Genomic DNA, 22250 nt, shown 5'->3' with positions numbered 1-22250 from the left:
ATGAAGAGGTAAGGAAAATCTACTTGATTAGGTGGATTCATCACTAGTGAGTTCCAGTGTTGAGATCCAGGAAACTACACCTTGTCTACTGGTCATTGTGATGCAGTTAAGTTATGATCAATTGCTCAGCCCATTGCTTTTTAAGTTGGTCTTGCTTCCTGAACTTTTGAGGAGAATTTTGTAGAATCATCTCTACATTTCTTTTGATAGTCTAAAATATGCCTTCAAGGCTACCCAAGTCATGGTTATAAGAAAAACATGTTTCACATAATCTGGTATAATGAATATTATCTATCCATAGTTCTGGAGATATGTGGTTTTTAAGTCATGAGCAATTACATTTATAAAAAGCCACCTGGCCATTTAACTTCTAAACTGAAAGCTACAAGTTTGGCTAGCAGTTTCAGCTGTACACAAGCATTCTGCACGTGTTCCAAAGTGCAGTTTACATTTTCTGGAGTAGCATCTGGCCACAGGGAACAGACTCTGGAGGAGTTGCTAGAATGTTATTTATGAATTTATAACCTGCTTCACTCAAAGCTACTGTAAGTGGTATACAAACACAACCTTGTACAATAACAGCATCCAAGTTATTTCAGGACCACAGCTGGAAAATTCTTGGGCTCTGCTTTTTAAAGTGTTGTTGGTACACTGTAACATTAAAAGATGAGTGCTGTTCAGATTTCATATAGTTTTGCTAGGATAACTACATCTGGGCTGCAAAAATCCTTACAGTTACTAGATGGAACAAACAAGATAAAACTCGCTTTGCTGTCATGTAATAGTCATCCAGATTTTTGCAATCCAAATATAGTAGCCCTACTTTTGCCATGCAGTGAATCAATGTATTCAGCACTTTCTTCTTCTTCTTTTTCCTGCTACTAGTGTTCTAGTTTGTGACCTTTTCCTGAACACAATATTATGTTTCATTAAAGGAAAAATACTTCCCATAATTGTTCTGCCCAATTGCAAAATTAAAGCTGTTTCATTTCTCCCAATTCATTAGGAATAGGTGTGTGATTTTTTTTCCCCTAAGTCATGAATTTGTCCCACTACATATATTAGTGTAAGCACGTCAACACATTTAATGCTGGTACAGCTTTTCCTCTGCTACATTTTTTGCTTAGAAGCAATTCGTTGTTCTTTGCAGGGAGGAAACGTTCCCACCCAGCTTTAAACAAAATATAATCCTTTGCTATAATTTAGTTAGTTACTTATTTTCCTTTTGGCAAATACATTAGTCTTGTATTTTTCTCAGACCCTGAGTGATTGTCATTAGGTGGCCAAAATGATATGAATGCATAAGAGACAGCATGGTCAGAGGATCTCAAACCTTGCAGTAGTATTAAAATTCTTTATGGGAAAAAAATGGGGTGGATGGGCAGTAAGGGAGCTATCTGACATGGAGAGGTAAGTGGAAAATCTGGATAAGGGGATGGAACAGAAGAGAAAGGCTGGTACTCTTCAAAATGAATATTACAGACCACAACACTTGGTTGGCGGTCCAATTTATACTGCCAGATATAAGTTGCTTTACTAGGAGGACATTGTGCACTTGGCTTTATTTCTCTTGCTTGGCAACAAACAGCCCTCTAGGAATGTCATGCAGCAGGAGTTCTCACTTGCGCCCAAAACAGTTAATTTAGTTAAAGCTCCAGCTTTGACAATAACTGCAGTACCATGCCTTATGCTCAAATTTTCTGACAGAGGAAAATTCCTTACTTGAAATTCTGCAATCCTCACAGCAGAGTCTCCTTATCATGGGAATAGGAAGGAGAACAAGAATTTGGGAATCCAGGTTGGAGGAAGAAAAAGGGGTAGGGTACACTTTTCTCTTGGTTTCTGTTAAGGTGGATCCTTTCTGATGTCTCATGGCATGCAACAGCGCTCTTCTGCTCTTAGTTTTGTCAGATCTACAGAAGCCAAGATATGTTGTTTTCTTTACTATTCCTTCTAGGAAACAGCTTGCATAGAACCTGTTGCTCCTGTTTAATCCTAAAATAAACCCTGGAATACTGTATAGAGAAGCTGTAATACAAAGAAACCTTGAATTTTATCTTCTAGTGAAGGAATTGGGACTCCTTCATTGTAGAGGTCTCTTTTGTCTTGCAGATGAACTTTGTTTGGACATAGATGCCTAGAGAATTGTCCAGATTTATTTGCCCAGCCCCAGGAATGTTTTGTGATTAGCTGAGCAAAGCTGGATTATAGCAGCATAATAATTGCTGCCCTGTTCTCAACCATGCAGTCTTCTGATGGTGGGTGGAGATTGCCAGCTGGCAGCCACTTACAGCACACTGCTACACTGCAGTGTGTTTGCAACCTGCTTGCCAAGACGTGGCACTGTGCCACAGGATTTACTGCTGCATGACTGTTGTGTGACTTGTAGCCTCATTGAATTCTGTTGGTAGGCAAATGTTTAGCCTAGATATTCTTTGTAAGAGACTTCAGAGCTGTTTCCTGTTTCTTTACAATTACACATGGAGGGCCTGATTTAGTCCTCCTTTAGCTGTTTCCTAGTATTCTTAACATTTATATAAAGGGTATAACTCTATTGTGTACTTCACCATAAACATATTAAATGGCATGCTAGAAAGAGAAAGGATGGCCTGATAAAGTTATTTAAAAGGCAAGTATTTGAGAACCTATGAAGTGCTATTAAGTCCATGTACAAAGTTGTTTGTACATGGACTTACAATTCTTCTAATTCTTCTGCCTTAAAAGTAGAGTTGCATGGCAAATTATAGACTTGGACCTGGTTCTCACTGAACACATCTGTTCAGTGATTCCATATACTATTTGTGAAGGCTTGCATGGTAGACTGGTTGCCCGCATAGAAAACTAAAGCACACTTCTCCATTCATCTAAATTTAAGTGTTGATTTTTTAAATATATTTCATTTGAAAAAAACATTCAGTTAGGATGATCTCAGTAATCAGTTTAAAGTGCTATAACTCATGACTGCTTATGCATTCATCTCACTCCTTAACAGAGGAACAGGGAAGCTTGACTAGCTATAAAGCCTAAATGGAACTGCAGTATACAGAAACATTCTATCTTTTCTGAATTGCACAAATAAACATGGATTTTCTTGAGTCCCCAGAGACATTTGTGTGACTGGAAGCCAAGAAATGGGGGGCAGGAAGAGAGGAAATCTGTGATACAAAAATGGAAAAATGGCAGGGAACAATTGTTTCTTTCTCCATATTTCTAGTTTTGTAGTAAAGAGAACGCTTGGCCTGATCTGGTGAAAAAATTGGAAGGGTGCTGTGCTGATTCTTATTTTTAATTATGTCTGTATATGCATCACCCCTCTTGTACTGAGACCATGACTGTGTTCAATATATTTGTCACATGTATCGGAAAGACCAGGTAGATTTTTCCCTCCTTACAAAATAGCATCATACAAGTTTACACAGTCATCACCTGTCTTTTGCTGCTGGAAATGCTTCAGCCTGTCTCTTTGTAGAAATAATTCAGACAACGGCATGAAACCAAAAAAAAGCTATGACCTGTTGTAGTTTGTAACCCTATTTCCATTTTTTCTCCATAATAATAATTAATATTTTATGTTTCATTTCTGTGAACTGTTTTGGAGACTCTTATTAAAACTGGTATACAAATTCATGAAACAAAATGCAGATTTCTATGATCTTTTTAAGTAACTGAAGTTTCTTTTCCAGATCCTGGGTGCTGTCATTCTAGGTTTTGGAATATGGATTTTGGTTGACAAAACAAGCTTCATTTCAGTTCTGCGTAAGACAACTTCTAATATTCCTATTGATTTCTGTATTTCATGTTTAGTTTCCTTGCCTTTGAAAGTGAATGCCAAAAGTAAGTACTGTGTATCTGAAGAGCAGCCCATCTTCAGATCTTAGTCCAAAGCAGGGGTGGCTTCCTGCTAGATTTAGAAAAGCTTTCTAGAGCTAATCAGCTTTTTCGTGTGAGGCTACATCAGGTCAGGGCATTATCCTTGAAAAGTTCTGTTCATGATAACTTTCATTTACTTTAGTAGAAATTTGAGGATAGTTTTGAGAAGAGGAAGCTGGCAGATTTCATAATCATTTAAAAAGAAAATAATTTTCCTCTTAGTTGTATGTGCTGTTTATGCTTTCCATATTTGCATATCTGACTATTCTTAGCTGGATCACTTCTGCAGTGTTATCTATGAGGATGAATTAGCCAGAGACAAAAGTGGCCTGTTAAATTAAACTGTGTCCCCTTCCCCTCCCCTTTTAATACTCATATGCAGTTTTAAACTGTAGAAAAGAGTTAGAACGTGACCTGGTTTTCTTTTGTAATCTGGAAACAAAACTTTTAGAATTCTGTAGGCTAGGCAGATCAAAAGTAATGCAGTTATGGCTATCGTGGTCTTGGAGCCTTCAATATGTGGACACCTTTTTTTAAAAAAGTGTTCTTCTTCTACTTTGTAATCAAATTGTGCATGCAGAGATTCCTGTTTCCTTCCCTGAGATTTCCAGATGGACTCTTTTCAACTCTCTAGTTTCCTCCTCCCTTTTTTGCCTTGGTAACCTTAACAGAGAGTTTGGGAAGGAACTTGACGCAGCAGGGCATTCCATTCTGTTGCCAAAAAGGCCTCCCTCTCGTCTTCTCTTCTGCTTGTCTGGAATTTTTCCCAGAAAAAAAAGGGGGAAAGATGGTGCAAGAGGGAATAGAAACTGGAAACCTTATGCCAGCAAAGTCTGGGAAATTTTCCTCAACAAACCAAGAAATGCTACAGACTGTGGGCCCAGCTGAGGCACTGCCTTTCTGCTAGGGTGGTCTTGAAGGCTCTGCCTAGGCTGCATTGTTGAAAAGGCAGCAGCGTTTGGTGGGGCAAGCTAGTCAAAGCATGTAGAACTTCCAGCTGCGTACCAGTCTAAAGTTGGACATGTCTTAAAATCAGAACATTACTGTATATTCCACATGTGTTTTAAGCCCAAGGTGGAGAATGTAGTACCCCTACCAAGTTTTGAACTGGATGTTATATCAACCCCAGCCAGCATGGCCAATGCTTGGGGATCCAAGAGTGGTCATCCAAACATCAATCAGTCATAATTTATCACTATGTAAGATCTGGAAACCTAGTAAGTGTTAATTATAGTATATTAATACATGCAAACTTCCAACCATGGCTAGCAATCATTCCCTGTTTTATTAAAGGGTAAGAAGTACTAAACACTGTTCCCAGATCAGCTAGTTGTGATTTTCCCATAAGCAAACCTGCCTTATTGGGGGCTGTGTTTTCACTGCCCCAAACACTAGAATGCATTCCCATCCTCCTCCCGTCATTCCAGATCACTTTCTTCCCTCTCCCTGGGCCATCCTTTTAAAATACAGCTTTATACTCACCTCCCCACCATCACATGGCTAGTAAGTGAGCACTCAGTTTCCAACATAATTTATACATGTAACAGGATTTAGCTGTTTGTTGTCCAGCACTTTGATTTGTTGGGTACAGAACTTAAAATAGAGTGCTTTATCTTGCTTGACTGGAACATAATAAATGTGTAAAATAAAGTAGAGGCATCTGTTATATGTACGTTTCCCCTTGCGTTTCCACAGAGACGTCATCATCTTCTTTGAAAGTTGGGGCATATATTCTCATTGGAGTTGGAGCTGTCACCATGTTAATGGGATTCCTGGGCTGCGTTGGGGCAGTCAATGAGATTCGCTGCCTCTTGGGGCTGGTAAGTAGTAAATATAGATGCTGGCTCAAGTCTTTCTGGCTTCATTTGAGCTACATGTCACAAGTATAGAGAAGCGTTTAGAAAGAACAGAAGATGTGCATATATTGACACATCCTTGGCACATCAGTATATGTCTTCTGAAGTCAAGTAGTTATGGAAGGAGTCTGTTTTGTGGTAGCAACCTGATTGTGGAATACTTTCCCAAGAAAAGTTTTCTTCATACCCACTCTTATAGTTCTTTTGATGTCCGATTTGCAAACTCCCTGCTGATTTTGATGTTGCTGCTTGGTTTGTTAATGTGTGGGTTTTTTTTTTAGGTTTTGTGTATTTGTATTTGCCATATTTATTTTTAAAGGAGGTGAAAAATTAGTGAATTTCCCATATCCATCCTGAGATCACTCCCACAGTATTACCCTTTCTTTAATTGTGGGAAGGGGTCTTACAGTAGAGGCAGAGGGCTTCAATCACAGCATTGACTGTCTTCTATGTCTTGCTCTCTACCAGCAGCTTCCCTTCCCTCTCTTCCCCCAGAGAAAGATGGGAAGTCTGGGATGTGCAGGGAGGATAGAAAAGATCAGTAGAGACTCTTGCATTATTTCAGAACTGTTCAGCTACCCTGTCTAAACCTGTGCCAGGCTTCCATTAAAACACCTCATGAAAGCAAGCTTAGCAAATTCTGTGAGCTTATTGTGCTCAGACAGGCAGAAAATGGAAATAAATCTCCTTCTGATACATCAGCAAAGATACTCTCTGGATTCCTGGGAAGAAAGCATTCTAGGTTTGTAGCTGTAACTTCTTATTACAGCTGGTTCTATTCCATAGGACCCCCCTTGAAGAACTTCACTTGTGAGGTGATATATCAAGTATTAGTGTGCCAAATGTGAGAAAAGCTCTTTATTTATTTTGTAGTACTTTACCTGCCTGTTGCTGATCCTCATAGCCCAGATAGCTGCTGGCCTGCTTATCTACTTCCAGAGGAGTGCAGTAAGTGACACTTTTCTTTCCCAATTCCCTCTATCTCTTTTCTTGCTGAGATTGAGTTTTCCTTGTTCCGATTCATATGCCTTTCCAAGTAAACAAGATTTAGACATGCAGTTTTTCAGCAAGTGTCACTATGAGGTCATTGTTTTTTAAAAACACTCTTCCCTAACTTCAGCCTAGCATTCTTCATTTGGGTGGGATTGCTACTGTCCCTTGTATTTGCATGAAATCATAATAAAAACCCTGGTGTTCTAATATTAGTATGTGATTTGTTACTCATTAGATGGAAAAATGCTATATGCAGCAAAAATAACAGAATTACAAATATTAGCTGTGAGTTAACCAAAACTGACTTTCCTGGTTTATTCATTTTAAATGAGTTTGAATTTCTTAATATGTACTTAGGAAAATGATTTAAGCAAAAAAAGAAGGAAACAAAATATATAATTTTATTTAGGGTTATTTGAATTCCTGTTTTTAAAACAGCTTACAGTCATTCTTAAAACAGGAACTAACATCAATAATTGAATAGTGAATGAATGAATGAATGAATGAATGAATGAATGAATGAGAAAGAGAGAGAGCGAGAGAGAGAAAGAAAGAAAGAAAACAAAGAAAGAGAAAGAAAGAAAGAAAGAAAGAAAGAAAGAGAAAGAGAAAAGCAGAGTGTAGACGCCAATTAAGTCAAAGTATTGCAGTTACTTTGTAGACTTTTAGGAGGTTTTTTTTAACAGCTAATTTTGGTAATCACCCAGAGTTTGAATATTGGATTAATTGTCCAATGCCCCTCTGCTTAAGAGATAGACTAACAAGTTGGGAAATGTGAACAACTAGTTTCTTGCTTATTATGTACAGACTGGATAGTTTATGTTTCTCTAGCAAGAAATGGTTGCATTGTACAGGAATCTGGGTAAAAGTTAATGGAAATAATGGGCCCACTTTTAACTACTTACTTATTACATGTTTTAAGTTGTTTACATTAAAAGTAACTCCAAACAAGTTCAATACAACAGGACAGTGAAATTGTACAAAATTCAATTTTAAAATTAAAGTTGTACAACAGCTCAGAAGTTATAACCATTGAATGAGGTCATGAGTACTTTGACTAAGAAACCCATTAAATGAAACAGCATATGTTCAGCCAAAAGCTTGGGCAAACAGGTAGGTTTCTAGATGATGCTATAAGTGAACAAAATTCACTGCAGGAATGAACAAATTAAAAAAAAAAAATTGGCAGGCTTGAAATATGTGAATAAAACATTCAGACCACTTTCTCTCCAATAATATGCTTCTTTCCACTATCCTATTTCCTAGGAAGAACCTCTAATTTTTGGTTTATAATCTTAGTAATCTCTGTACCCATATTGGCTATTTTGAGATGTCTATGTAGAATTTAAATTTCTAAAACAAGGAAGGGAATGAATTTTGTCTTTAATGTCCAGGGACAACAAATGACCAGGAGGAATGGTTTGCCTTTTCATTTATGCAGCTGCAAAACTGTATTTTAGATTCTTGAATGTTGAGTTTACATTTTAACATAAATTTAATTAATTTGCACTTCTCAGACCATGAAAGGAAACACTAATATATTTCAGTATTGATACCTTTATGAATAATGTAGCGCAGTCTCTAATAAAGAAAGAAATGCAAATATTAATCTGAAAAGCATACTAAAATCTGAGTGAAAACTGCTCTGATGCACAATTACATATAAAATGCATACCAATTTTTTGTTTAAAGAATGTACCAATTTTTCTACAACCTTGTTTGCAAGTTAATGTGTGAGATAAAGTAAATACCTGATAATAAAATTAGAACCTAAGAGTAATCAAATTTAAAGTTTACTTTAACTTTAAATCGAAGACAATTATGTGTTTTTAGACTTTTACCAACCCCTTCCCCACAATATCCTCTTGTCTTCCAGACAGAACAATGTGACAATGCAGAGTAATTAATTTAAGTACATATGTAGCCTAGATATGAGAATTTTTAATAATACATAATGTATTGGAAACAGTGAGCAGTCACTGGGGTGAGAATTGGAAAATTCTACTTGTGGAACATGCTTATATGAGTTGTTCCTGGCAGTAGATTTTAACTGCTTGTATCACTCATTTCTTTTCTCCCTTTTGCTTCAGTCGAGGTTTTGGTTTTAGCATCTGTGCAGTAAAGATGGAAGGCTACATGTGGCAGTGTTTCTTCAGGGTTGCTTTAACTACAGGGATTGATGAAGCCTTGGTTTTCTTCTCTTGCGTATTGTGGGGAAACTTCTGAGGAAACTTAATGGAGATTCTGTTGGCAGGAGGAGTTCAGAATACCAGACTGTGTTCTCCTCCCCAGTATTTCTGGATTATGAAAGTGGGCTGGGAATGTGACTGCTGGGTGGGAAAGCAGCCATATGTCCTCTCTTGCACAGGGTTGACTCATATTCCACATTTCTGCATTTAGGCTGAAGGAAAGGGTTTGCATCATAACCTTCAAACTTCCATATATTGTCTCTTCATTTTCATCCAGGGTCTTAGAGACTTTCCCCCCCTATAATGCTTGTTTAAAACTTCATGAGTGCTTAGATCTAATGAACTATTGGGTTCTTTGGTGGATCCCTATAAATCTGTAAACTATCTTTGAATTAAGTTTTCTCCAAGTTGCTTAAAGACCCATTTATGGAATTTATCCCATTTGGTAATATTTTTATTAAGCTGGTCTTTGAACCCAGATTCAGTCGCTACAATTCACTAGCTCATACTCAGTTTGTGCAAATTTCCATGTGCTAAAATAGCTGATGGAAAATGCATTTAATGTAGATTGAAGATGTCATGAAGTATCCAGTGCTTCCTGCATATTCATCCAGCTGCCCCATTTTGATAGGTCAGCATGTAGATGAAAAGATAAATATCTGGATAGCCCTCCAGATTCCTCAGAAAATACTTTTCAGAAATTCTCTAATTTGGTGGAAACAGTGTATAATGTTAATGTATTTTCAAAAAGCAAATAATACTGGGTTTGTGAGTGTTAATTATCCTGATCATAGCAGGTCTCTACTGGAAAGGAACATTTGCATTTCTTATAATGTCCACTATTATAGCAAAGTAGGAAAGGATAAATTCCACCCTGATCAATAACAGTCAGCCCCACTATGTTTAACATGGTGCAATTTAATTTAAAAAGGCCTGCATGATATTCAAGTAACTCTAAATTCCATTCCTTTTATACTTTTCTGTGTAGTATCAAGTAGACCTTAGTTTTTGACACTAGTAGATGAAGTAAAAATCAAAAGGGAGGACCTGCAGTTTGATTTGAACCCGAGAAAGTTAGTTTTAAATGGAAACATTTGACCTGTGTGATAATTTCCAAGTCTCACTAAGAGGAAATTTGTGAAACATTTTACTGTTCCTGTCTGACATCGTCTTTGCAGTTGGCAGATAGCAATCCAGACACTTGTGCCATTCATAGCTCAAGAGATGAGTTTGCATTTTGCTGACTTGACACTTGCTGGGCTCACACAGCAGGAGTTTTCTGCCGTTTGCTCAGACATGTGTCTTAAAAACAAAAAGGCAGATGGCCGCCTTCTTTCTAAATCTGTAGCAGTTGGCAATATCTTGTAGCAACTCTGTTTTGCAAGAAGAACTTGTTTATAGTTGCTGGTGTTTCTTCCTTACTCTTGTGGCTGCCATATTGTCTAATTGCCACCAAAATGAACCCCTCGAGTTTAGTGCTCAGCACCAACAGGCCGGAATTCATATTTATCCTTAAGACCTTTAGAATAGCTAACAGTTTTTTCATCACATCTTAGTATAGTTTGTAATCCATTTCATCTGTTCCTTTTGTTACCTTGGACCTAATGTCTGTGCTCCATTTCCTAGAGATCCACGTCACTAGCATTTCTTCAAAGCCATTTAATAAATAGAGCCAATCCCTCATCCATTGTTTCAGAAAAAATATCCCTAATGTACCTTAAGGGTGACATCCTTTGCACCTGCTCAATCTTTACTATTCTTCCATATAAAAAGTAGCATCTTTCTCAAGCCCTGTACAATGTGGTAATCCAGCAGATTCCAAGAACAGCCAGCATGATAGCACACTGTGAGCTTCTGAGCCTCTGTGTGTGTGTGTGTGTGTGTGTGTGTATGTGTGTGCTCGTGCGCAATTTCAACTCAATGATCTAAAGAACTGCCATAAGCTATGCTAACGGAGAACGAGAGAGCTGTTTCCTGAGACAGACAGATAGATAGATGTATGCATATACACACATATACACACAACCCCAAAACCTGGGATCCATGACCAATTGCATTCCCCCAACAGCATTCTTCAGTCCATATTCTTGAGGCAAAAGCCCAACCATAAAATTTTAAGCTACCGTCATTTTATACCTTTCTGCCTGCACTGGTCTCTTACAGCCTTACAGTTCCCATGATTTTCATGCGCTAAAGGACTGCTTATGGCTCATGTTTCCCTCTTGGAGGCTGAGTTTTACTTACTATTGTTAATAAATAACTGATAGAATCAATGTCTGTTGTTGTGCTGGGATAGACTTCCAAACCAGCATTTCCTCCACCATGAACTTCAAGCAAAGCTCTATGCCTAAAAACACTTACTTCTGTTCTTAAGAATTACTTTAAACATAAACATAAATTCCTTTGGTGTCATACTTAAGTATCTTATATAAACTATAAGTGTATTTTATTAACAATAGCATCTTATATTCACATAGGTAGAGAAGAAAAGGAAGGCACACGCCTAAGAGCATTCTTGTACACAAGATTATAATCCATGCTTTTAGAGCTAGCTAAAATGGAGTTGAACAACAACACCCACTTGCTTGAGTGACACCTCCTGCCAGAAACCGTATTGTTGAACTGAAACCATCTTGGCAATTGTGCTATGGTATCTGCCAATTCCCCTGCACCAAATAGGAAGGAGATGGGTTTTGGTTGTGCTTGGCCAAGTAAGCCCAAAAGATACGAGGATGGCTTAAACTCTGATGGACAAACAGGCACTTGCCCTTTCCAGTGCTTCTGCATGAGGGTACATAGATGCCAGTGCTTAAAGGAGCTTGAAAAAGCATTACCCATTTTGCATCATCCTACTTGGCTCTTTGCTTAGGAGAGGCTATATAGGCTCCTTGAGTGAGAAGGGCGGTGACTAAATTTGAAATATAAATAAATAGATAAATCAATATAGGGAAGGGGAAGATTACTTTAAAGAAGGCTGGTGACTTCAGGTTTGGCATAGCCAGCAAGACCAGAAAGACATGGCAGTCTTGTTTTTTATGGAAAAGCTGTGGAAATGTGATTTGTTTTGTTACGGATTAGAGCTGAAATAATTTATGTATCTTCAAATGTAAGGCAGGATCAATCATCGCAGGACCAGCGTTTAATTAATTTTATGTATTACTTTCACCAGCTTGAAGCAGAAATGTCTGGGATTGTCAGTGACCTCATCCAGAATTATGATCCTTATGATGACAGCAATAGGACCCTTGAAAATGCTTGGGACTATGTCCAATCACAAGTAAGTTGCCATGCAAGAGTCAGTGAGACAAGAAGTAGCATTGCCAACAATACAGTGAGCAAGCCATATGGTTAGCTTTTCCTTGAATGAGAATAGCAACATCATATCATCAGTGGTCTTCATTTAATTTATTCATAAATTAGTGTTGCTGTTTGAAGATTGGCTGCAGGCAGAGGTAAGTGAGTAGGGAACCTTATCAGACAAACACAAGTTCTATATCTGAGGAAGAAGTTTCTTTCATATCACCAATACACTGTCCTTTTGTTTTCATCTGGTATTGCTCTGGAGATATACAGTAGTACAAGCAAGAGATCCTCTTGAGGTACTTATTTGTTAAAATCTCTTTTCACCAAATAATGGTCATGATACGGAGTTCTGCATCCAAGGAAGTTATTCTACAGTCACTGCATTCGCATCCTGTCTTTCTTCTATAGCAGTGTTTTTAAAACTAGGCCACTTTAAGATGTATGGACTTCAACTCCCAGAATTTGGATTTCAACTCCCAGAATTTAAGATGTGTGGACTTCAATTCCCAGAATTCCCCAGTCAGCATGCTCACTTATCTTAAAGTGGCCACGTTTGAAAAACACTGCTGTACAAGCTTGGGGCAGTGTACATGGCTCCCTCTTTGTATTTTATCCTCTAACTCTGTGAGTTAGATTAGACTGAGATATGAAATTACCAAGTGAGTTTCTTATGTGAGCTGGGAATTGAATCACCAGTCCTAATCCAGTTCAAACTGAACAAGTGTGGAGAATGCGGATCCATTGACATGTGTGGATAATTATGCAAAATCTAGTTTGCCAGATGTAAAATTTGGCATGTTCTGTACATGAGATCTACTTTGGGTGTTACCGCAGAAAAATGAAGCATGCCAGAGTTGTTCACGTGTTCTGAATAATGGCAATTATACAGTGTGCAAAGCTGCATCGTGGCAGTGTATTTAGATATACATTTTCAACACTGTGACCACATTTACGAGTGAGTTCCATATGTGAATACTTGTCACTATTCAGGCTCTACAGTTTTCTTATAAATTCAGACACAGTTTATTTCATATTTTTAATTGTAGGGTTCACATAAACCAGGGCTCCTGCATCATTAAGAGACACAGTTTGTATACATTGTTGAGGTCTGTGCTGGTGGCCACCATAATTTGCCTATTCTTGATGGCTCCTGACACAACCATCTCTGTACTCCTGTCATTCTTAGGAAAGGAAACACAAGTTCCCAAACACAAGTTCTTCTGTACATAGCCTGTACTGTGATCTAGTACTGTTTTTAGCTCATCACAGCATGTGGTTGGTAGGAAAACAGCAAAAAATAATACATTTAGATTGATTGATTGATTGATATATATATATATATATATATATATATATATATATATATATATGGCTGGTGAACTCTAAAACTTATACTGACCTGGTCCAGATGTTTGCAGGATATAGACAGATAAGCAGATAGATAGATTATGTGCCATCAAGTTGGTGTCAACTTGCAGTGACCATATAGATAGATTTTCTCCAACGTGATCTCTCCCCAGTCTGGTCCTTCAGGTTTTCCAATGGTGCACCCATACTGCTGTAACTGAGTCCATCCACCTTGCTGCTGGCCATTCTCTTTTTTGCTTTCCTTCCATCTTTCCCAGCACTATAGACTTTCAAAAAGAACGATAGTCTTCTGCATAATGTATTCAAAATATGATAATTTGAGCCAGATCATTTGGACTCTGAGTGAGAATTCTGGATTGATTTATTCTGTAATGCACTTGTTTTTGTTTTTTTCTTCGCTATGGTATTCTCAGGAGTCTTCTCCAAAAACAAAGTTCAAAGACATTAATGCTCTTTTTACTCTGTCTTGTTTTTTTTTCCAAAGTTCAAGGCAACTTTGGTTGACTTTTAAGGCTTTATGTAATCTTTACACTGGAATTAAGGACAAAGTTCCCTTAGGAGTTACCTTCTTTCTGCTAATCAGATTGCCTTCTAATGGGAAGACTGAGGCTCCAGTTTTGTATATCTGAGTAAATGCTGTTCCATTCCTTCGTCTGAGACTTAAAAAGCACATATACAATTTCTCTTCGGTCAAATAAAAGTCATATAAAAATGTGGTTCAAAACTTGTTTGGACTTTTTAACAAACTTAAGTATAGCTGAAGACTTGTATTAAATCTAGTTGATAATTTTCCTTGGGTAAGAGAATTTGCCCATCCTAAATTGATAGTATTGTTTTTTTTACAGACTACGACTTGCTTTTCTGCAAATTTGTAGCACCTTCCAGGTTTGCCGCCTCTTCCGGTAGACATTCTAATCAGTGGCAGAGGGTAGAGAAAGCATGTACAGAACTGTGGCTTGAAATCTGTTCTGATACCAACCTGATACCAGGTTAATTGGACATTGGTATTTAATAGGTTCTTCATCCACTCAGATCCTCACCACTCTGTCATGGAGATTATATTGCATTCATTCAATATGAGAGAAATTTGACTGTGATTTTCTTCCTAATCTAATTGAGGATACTTTAGATGAAGTTATTAATTCACAGACTCCACTTTTAATATGTGTTCTATCAGTAGTAAAGCATAAACTTGTAGATTATCTCCAAGTCAGAACAGAACACCAATTATGGTCTCTGTAAACCAGAAATGAAATAAGCTTGAAATGCATTTTAGCTGCTTAGGACTAAGGGAATTCTCAGTTGGTCCTATAGGTTGTAATTTCTTCTCACCATTAAATAGCTATTGCATAGGTTACTATTACCACTTCCAGCAGGTTTCTATTTATATTCTGTTCCCAGCAGCAAACTGGCTCTTAGTTACATACAGTACATTCTATAACTAAGGCCTATTTGGATCTTGGTCCTTCCCCTTTTCTTCACAAATGAAAAGTCTTCTCATCAACTTTTTATATAATCCTATTTCAGCCATGTGCTGAGAGGAGAGAATAGTAGAAGAGCTCCATCTTTTGGTGACTGGCTATTCTTAAAATTGGCCTTTTTCATGCTAAGGCGCCCTCCCTTAAGTTGATGTTTATGAGTGATGCTGGGTAGTTCCTCTATTACATACTTCTCCAATCACTTTCAAAGTACTAGCAATTCAGGACATTGCATTGGATTTGGAGATCTTCAGGCAGAATGAAATCTACAGCTTGTTGTTCCAGTGTGCCACTCTGTAAGAACAAGTAAATGACACTGTGCAGTCTCGCGGAAGAGTGTGCAACTTTATGAAAACATCTGTTATTTGGTGGCTGTTTTGGATTATAGAATTGTTAGCCTCCATCTGAAGCTGGATAAATTCACAAATGAAAAGTATGTAAATTCACAAATAAATAGTATGCTGGAAAAGTCACATTCAGCTTCATTATACTATGGCGCCATTTTGGATATGGAATCCTTAATATTTACTGAATGAGTTAACAAGACATTAACTTTTGCTCCTTGAGTTTTACTTCCTTAGATTTTAAAGCAAGTGAGTTTTGCTAATTTATGTTGAGTTTTTTTGTTTTGTTTTGGTGCTTCCAAGTCAGTTTTGATTCTTGGCAACTGCATGGACAAGCCCATGCAGTTTTTACTGTTATTTTTTTTTAATTGTAAGCTGCCCACAGAATTTCATTAAGAGAGATCGTTCTATGAAAGAAAATAGAATATTAAGCAAAAGAGAGAAGCTGAAGGACAATCCTCTCAAGCAAAATGCCCCTGTGGTACTGAACAGGAACTAATAAGGTGATGTTTTTCTTTAAACATAGCTGCAGTGCTGTGGTTGGACTGGGCCAGAAACCTGGAGAAACAACACAGTTCTTCAAGAAAAAAATCAGACATTGTATCCTTGTTCTTGCTCCAATGAGACCTTTAACTCTCCGGCCGAAGTGGGTTTCTGCCCTCTGGATATTATTTCCAACTCCACAGCAGCTGATGACTGGCCAGTTAAAAAGCAGGTGAGTGTCTCATTTGGGGAATTCCTGTCCAGAGATCTCTTGGTGTCAAAGGAACAGAGGAAACGCTCGTAGCATACGAGCCGTGTGCCGTCTTTTTCCTCCCTGCGATGATATAAATGCTCATGTTCCTAGGGATATAATTTAATACAGTGTTTAACACAGAACCAGAGTTTTTCTTCTCTTAATAAAAACCCATATTAAGGCATTAAAATAAAAACCCATATTAAGGCATTATTTCTATAAACCCAACTAAAGGTTACAGAATAGGTGCAAGCTTTCAAAACCTCCAGAGCAGTTCACTGGGGTTATAGTAAATTGATCCAAAGGTGTGGAAGGAAGGAACAAAAATGACTGGTATTAAAAGCATGCATTTTATTATAGTCCTAGAGTGAGAGTATCCTGCATGCTTGAAAACACAAAATCTAGTTAAGACTGATCTGTCCCAATTCCTGCCAGGTCCTAATCTGACTGACTGTAGCCTTCCATGTTCCATCTTTACATGCAGTTAAATATGCCCTGTGGCCTCAGTATCAGCCTGCTTTCTTATTCCTTCCTTCAGTCTCATTTTGTTTGGCGTCCAGCCTGAATTTTGGGGGCGGGGGGGGGGCGGCGGAGGGAAAATCTAAAATCTTGCATGCTTTTTAATGACTTTTGAGTTGATCTTAGTTGACTTCCTGGTTGAGGGGAAAGTGTTGAAAGACACACGTGAATGCAACCGTGGGCGTCTCCTTGATATAATTGCAACCTCCCACCCCAGCCCCGGTGATTCTGAGAGTATCTCTTCACTGCCTCTTTATCTTTTTTCCTTTCATTTTAATTCTTGGAGTTAGTTTTGAAGTCCACTTTATTTGCTTCTCAGTCTCTCCTGTCTATTTGCCATCTATGTGGCTATCCATTTATCCGCACAGTTTTGTTTTTAAAAAATGAATCCATTAGAATAAATACTATGTTCAGAGACACAGTACATACCCCAAAACAAAGGTCTTGGAATTGCTGTTGTCTTTACAGTATACTTTGTGAGTTTCCAAGACACATTCGGCTAATGGCTTTTGATGACAAACTCCTGGAATCGACTTTTACAATAAACTTTTCTAAGTTTATTGGCTCTAAATTTTAGTTTTTAACTTGGAATATTTAGTGCTGCTTTCCCCCCAACATAGAAGTAGTACAGTGGTACCTCAGGATATGAACGCCTCTACCAACGAACTTTTCGGGTTACGAGCAGCTCCGGCTGCAAAAATTTACCTCGATGTGCGAACTCCGCCTCGGGGTACGGTCATTTTTCCGCCCTGACACGTCCGCGGCCATTTTTCCGCCCCTGACACGTGGTCCGCGGCCGTTCTCCCGCTGTGCAGCGCGGCGCCGCGCCTGGCTGTTCTCGCACGGCGCCCAGCCGTTCTCCCGCTGTGCCGCGCCCGGCCGTTCTCCCGCCATGCCCAGCCATTCTCCCGCCACACCGCGCCCGGCTGTTCTCGCGCCGCGCCCGCCCATTTTCGTGCCGCGCCTGCCCGTTCTCGCGCCGCGCCCGGCCTTTTTCCCGCCGCACCACGCCCGGCCGTTCTCCTGCCCAACGCGTGGTCCGCGGACGCCAGAATGGATTAACGGTAATTACATTGAACCTTATGGGAAAATTTGCTTCGGGGTGTGACCAAATTCAGAGGGTGGAACGGATTAACCGGATTTACATTGAACCCTATGGGGAAATTTGCGTCGGGTTACGACCAACTCGGGATATGCCCAGAGTCACGGAACGCATTAAGTTCGTATCCCGAGGTACCACTGTATTTCTGATGGGTATGCTATAAGCTTAAATTCAACGTCTGACATCCCCTAGGACTCTGATTGGGTCACAAGCAGGCAGTAAGGAAATAAGATATCCTGGAAGAATTCCTCCTTGTCAGAGATAGGGAATCTGGACTAAAGAGAAAAAATGATAGCTTTCTGATTTCTTATGGCCTTATCCAAAATAGCCATTATAAATAAGAAAAGTTTCAAAAGTTCTCAGGTTCTAGCTCTCTAACATTGTCCTGCTTTGGTAATTCTTATCCATAATCTTACAATCTTGGTAACTCAGATGTGATACTTATCCTCCAGGGATGTATGAAAGGTGTGCAGAACTGGTTGCAAGACAACCTTGGCATCATCCTTGGAGTGTGCACGGCGGTTGCTGTCATTGAGGTATGTGTTCATTTTCCTGCAGTTTTGTAAAAAGCTTTGTTCTTAATGGCTGTTTGTAATTACAAACAAAGCAAAATAGGAAGAATATTCTCCATATGTATATTGCTGCCTTGGCCCGTGAATATATAGTAGTTGGTGGAAATTAATCAGTTGTAGTTGCCAAAAAGTATGAATTGCCCTTTCTGTTCTTGATTTTTTATTATGTCTTGGCAAAAATCTATTTAGTTCAATTTAAGAAATTGAGATCTAACTGATGATTGGAACCTTTTAAAGAGGATAGTTTTGATTAAGAGTTTTTTTCCTGCCTAGCTTTAATTCATTCACACTAGCAATATTTATGATTTAAAACAAAGATGCAGAAAGGGAAAGTGAGAGAGAATCTGCCTGAGGGAAATACTGTGAACCAGATGTAAATAGATGCAAACCAATAGACCCAAATAGCTGAGGAGATCTGGTTCTTTGCTCCAGTTTTGGACCTCTCAAGGTGTTCTCAGACATCTTTTCTGTAGTAGCCTCTCGGTTAGAATGTTCATTCCGTCTCCCATAGATGATTGAGGTTTATTTCATTTCAGCAGGTTTCTGATTTCCATTTTTATTATGTATGAATTCTTATCTGCTGATGCTACTTTTTTGTCATATCTGACATATTTCAAAATGATGACAAATGGAGTGTAATTGTTATGGCAGGCCGAATGTAGTTTATTAGCTGCTTCTCACATTTTTATTTAGAATGTTTTATTTAGATTTAAACATGTGAAACTAAATACAGGTAGTCCTCGCTTAATGTCCTCTCGTTCAGTGACTGTTCAAAGTTACAATGGTGCTGAATGAGGGGTATTTGCAACGGGTCCTTGTAGTTGTGGCCGTTGCAGCATCTTCATGGTCATGTGATTGTGATTCAGGCACTCAGCAACCAGCTCGCAATTATGATGTCGCAGTGTCCTGCGGTCATGTGCTTACCATTTGTGACCTTCACTGCTGGCTTCCAACAAGCAAAGTCAATGGGAATCTGGCAGGAGATTGCAAAGGGCAATCATGTGACTGCGGATGCTGCGGCTGTGCAGGATTCGCCTAACAATGGCAACTGGGACTCCTGGAACTGCGATCATAAGTTGGTATGGTTGTGTGATTTCACGCATTATGACTCTGTCACTTAGCGACGAAGTTCCCAGTCCCAGTTACCATCAGTAAGCAAGGACAACCTGTAGCAAAACCCATGAAAGAACAAAAGTGCTTTTCATAGCAATGCTAGCCAAATATAGATCCCTCCTGGAGGAGCTTGTAATTGCAGTTTTGGTAGTAGGAGAAACAAGAAGACTGAGAAGGTAAAGGGTGTTGAGATGAATCCAGAAAATGCACTTTGGCTTAGTCTAGGTTCTGCTATAAAAGTGTGTTTGGTCGAAGCCTGAACAGTCACTGAAAAGCTCAGTTCTGTCCAAGGACAACTGCAAAGAACAAGCCTTTTCACCTTACTCCTTTTTTCTCTTGTAGCTGCTGGGAATGGTGCTCTCTATCTGCCTCTGCAAGAACATTCACACTGAAGACTACACCAAAGTGCCCAAGTACTGAGAGACTGCTGGTTTTGAGAGCTGCCCTAGAACAAATGGAACATCCCTTTCTAAACCCAGACTGTCTTCATCCCTTCCATTCCTCTGGTGACATCCAGCGCTGCTGCAGTTCAATTAGGCTGTGGTGCATTGATGAATTATTTGAGGGACCAGGGGCTTGGGCAGCCTCCTTATATCTCTTGACTGTTCTTTTATGAAAGAGGCCATTTAAATCTTCTTCTCTTTGTGAGATATCCTGCACCTTTATTGCCAGCACCTCTTCCTTCCTTTTATCCACATTTGTCCATTGTGACTAAGCTTAGAATTCCCATATTCCAGTTGTTGCAGCTGTTTGCTATATGTACATAACCCTTATTCTGTTCATTGAGGAAGAATTGGGGGTGGGGGGTGGGGGAGCTTTAGCTGTTGTGGTTTGATATTTTTTTTAATCACATGCTTTTAGAAACACACGCTGTAGAGAGGAGCATCTTTCCTCTAAATAATCTGATGCCTCTATCTTTTTTAGCTTCAATTCCTCTGATCTATTGAATTGACACCAGTCAGATCAAGAATTGGACTGTAAGGCACAAGCTTAAAATACCACCAGTTACTTTCTGAACAGGGATCTATGGTATGGAAAATCTGATATAATTTTTCTCCTTTCTGCCATACTCCTCCCTTCTGGAGCCCATTACGTTGGAGACATTTTAGTGACTTCATCTCCCAAGGATGAGTCTGCCCTGACTCGCTGAAATCTATTCCTGGGTTGACAACTTTACTTGAGGTGGTGGTGAAGACTATATATATTTCCACTCACATCAATATGGATCTTTGCTAATTTTGTCTTCTCTTTGTTATGGTGACCATATACAGAATTAATTACTCTTTATGACAGTGGTGGCAGGGAACACTTGTTCTGGCCTTTAGTTTATATGTACTAGGGAAAGTACATAGCTCTTCTTGCCCCTCTGGTTGGGGGTCATGTGACCTTGGAGTCATTGTAGTTGCCACCAGAACCCATGTTGCAGGAGTCACTGTGATGAGCCTATTGCTGATATTTTTACTGGGAGATGCTCCTCTATGCAGAAGCCATGCAAGCATCTATTCTAAAGCGAATGCAAGGAAACAACTCAGTTTCATAAGGGAGATCTCTCCCTCTGGGTTGGGGAAAGGCTGCTACTACATAAAACTGTGAAAAAGAAGTAAAGATTGTGGTCACAGTATGATTAGCATTCACTCTTGAGACACATGGCACTGATTTTGCATGGAGGGCTTCCATTTGAGGTGTGCCAAAGAAGGCAACCAGGAAAAGTTATGGAGATCACATGTCCAGAACTTCAGGTTTCTTACATTAACTCTTACTAATGTATCAATCAAAGCATGAATGCTGTGTTCCATCATATCACAGCACAGAAGGTAGTTTTTGCAAATAGGAGGCTTACGTGTTTGTCTGTAGAAGGAGAATGAAATGGGTCTGAGATAGTCTTGAGACCAAATTAACTGCCTGTGAAAAGCACCTAGATCTCCATGCCTCCCTACCTTTCAAATGTTACTTTTTCTTAATTATAACAAGGAGTGATTATTATCATTTTGCTAGATTTTGTGCAGTAAGACAGAGTTGGATAATTCATGAAGGATGTTACAGGGTCCATCATTTGAATCCTTCTACATTAAGATTCTAGCAAACAGCAAAATTGGTAATTTTATTGGAAATAATGGTCCAGGTTTGTTCTTGTCCAACTGCCACCATCCACCAGCCTGTGTTTAATTTTTGAACGGATTGTAACACTAGGTTGTATAGCATTTCTTTGTGCTTCATTTGATAAACTTCACTGATAAGCTGTTCATGCAGTGGTTCTTGTTCTCTTGGATTCAGCTCTGAACAGAAGAAAGCTGAGGTCATTTTGGATTTCTTTTTTGTTTGTAGAAACCTCTTCCAAATGAAACAAATGCATGTACAGATTTAACAAATAATGGGTGGGTATTTCAGTAATAAAACATTTGCTTAAAAAACCACTTCTACCTTTATTGTTGCTGTAGCGTTAACATATCTCTGTTTAGGATGCTAAGAATGCAAATGGGGATCTGTAACATAGAACCTAGTGAAACTCCTGCCATCAGCAATACTTGGGTTGATGAGTATTTGTTGGGCAATAGAACTGGGTTGACCACAGTAAGTTTGCAGCAGTACGTTTCAAACAATAGTTCTTCCTCAGTGCTCCTGTATGTATGGGACCTGCCTCTCTAGTCCTAACCTACATATGCCGAATAGGAAGAACTAAAAGAGCCTTCTCTTGGTCTAGATAAGTTCAGAAATCCCTGCCCAAAGGAAATGGGATATAGTATATCCCATAGGTTAGGATCACAATTAAAAGGAGAGGAAAAGGTTTTGAGAACTAGCTAACATTT

At 38.9% G+C, this 22250-nt stretch overlaps 1 protein-coding gene across 3 annotated transcripts in view; it reads left to right on the top strand.

Moving 5' to 3' along the window:
* The window catches only part of CD82 (CD82 molecule), a 65637-nt gene extending 43882 nt beyond the window's left edge, over nt 1-21755 (top strand). For all 3 annotated transcript variants that reach the window (XM_088145751.1, XM_007423170.4, XM_088145752.1), the window contains exons 3-9: nt 3684-3756; nt 5566-5690; nt 6600-6674; nt 12078-12185; nt 15928-16116; nt 18211-18294; nt 19786-21755. In XM_088145751.1, coding sequence (XP_088001877.1) covers nt 3684-3756; nt 5566-5690; nt 6600-6674; nt 12078-12185; nt 15928-16116; nt 18211-18294; nt 19786-19863 — 732 coding nt within the window. In that variant the 3' untranslated portion in view covers nt 19864-21755. The remainder of the gene's footprint in view (nt 1-3683; nt 3757-5565; nt 5691-6599; nt 6675-12077; nt 12186-15927; nt 16117-18210; nt 18295-19785) is intronic.
* The last annotated feature ends 495 nt before the right edge of the window (nt 21756-22250 follow it).

The sequence above is a fragment of the Python bivittatus genome, unplaced genomic scaffold (assembly GCF_059951505.1).
Source record: "Python bivittatus isolate LINGU-HERP-01145 unplaced genomic scaffold, Pbiv_v1 ctg000480_np1212, whole genome shotgun sequence".
Classification (NCBI taxonomy): Eukaryota; Metazoa; Chordata; class Lepidosauria; order Squamata; family Pythonidae; genus Python; species Python bivittatus.
This window is presented reverse-complemented; position numbering and strand designations above follow the sequence as displayed.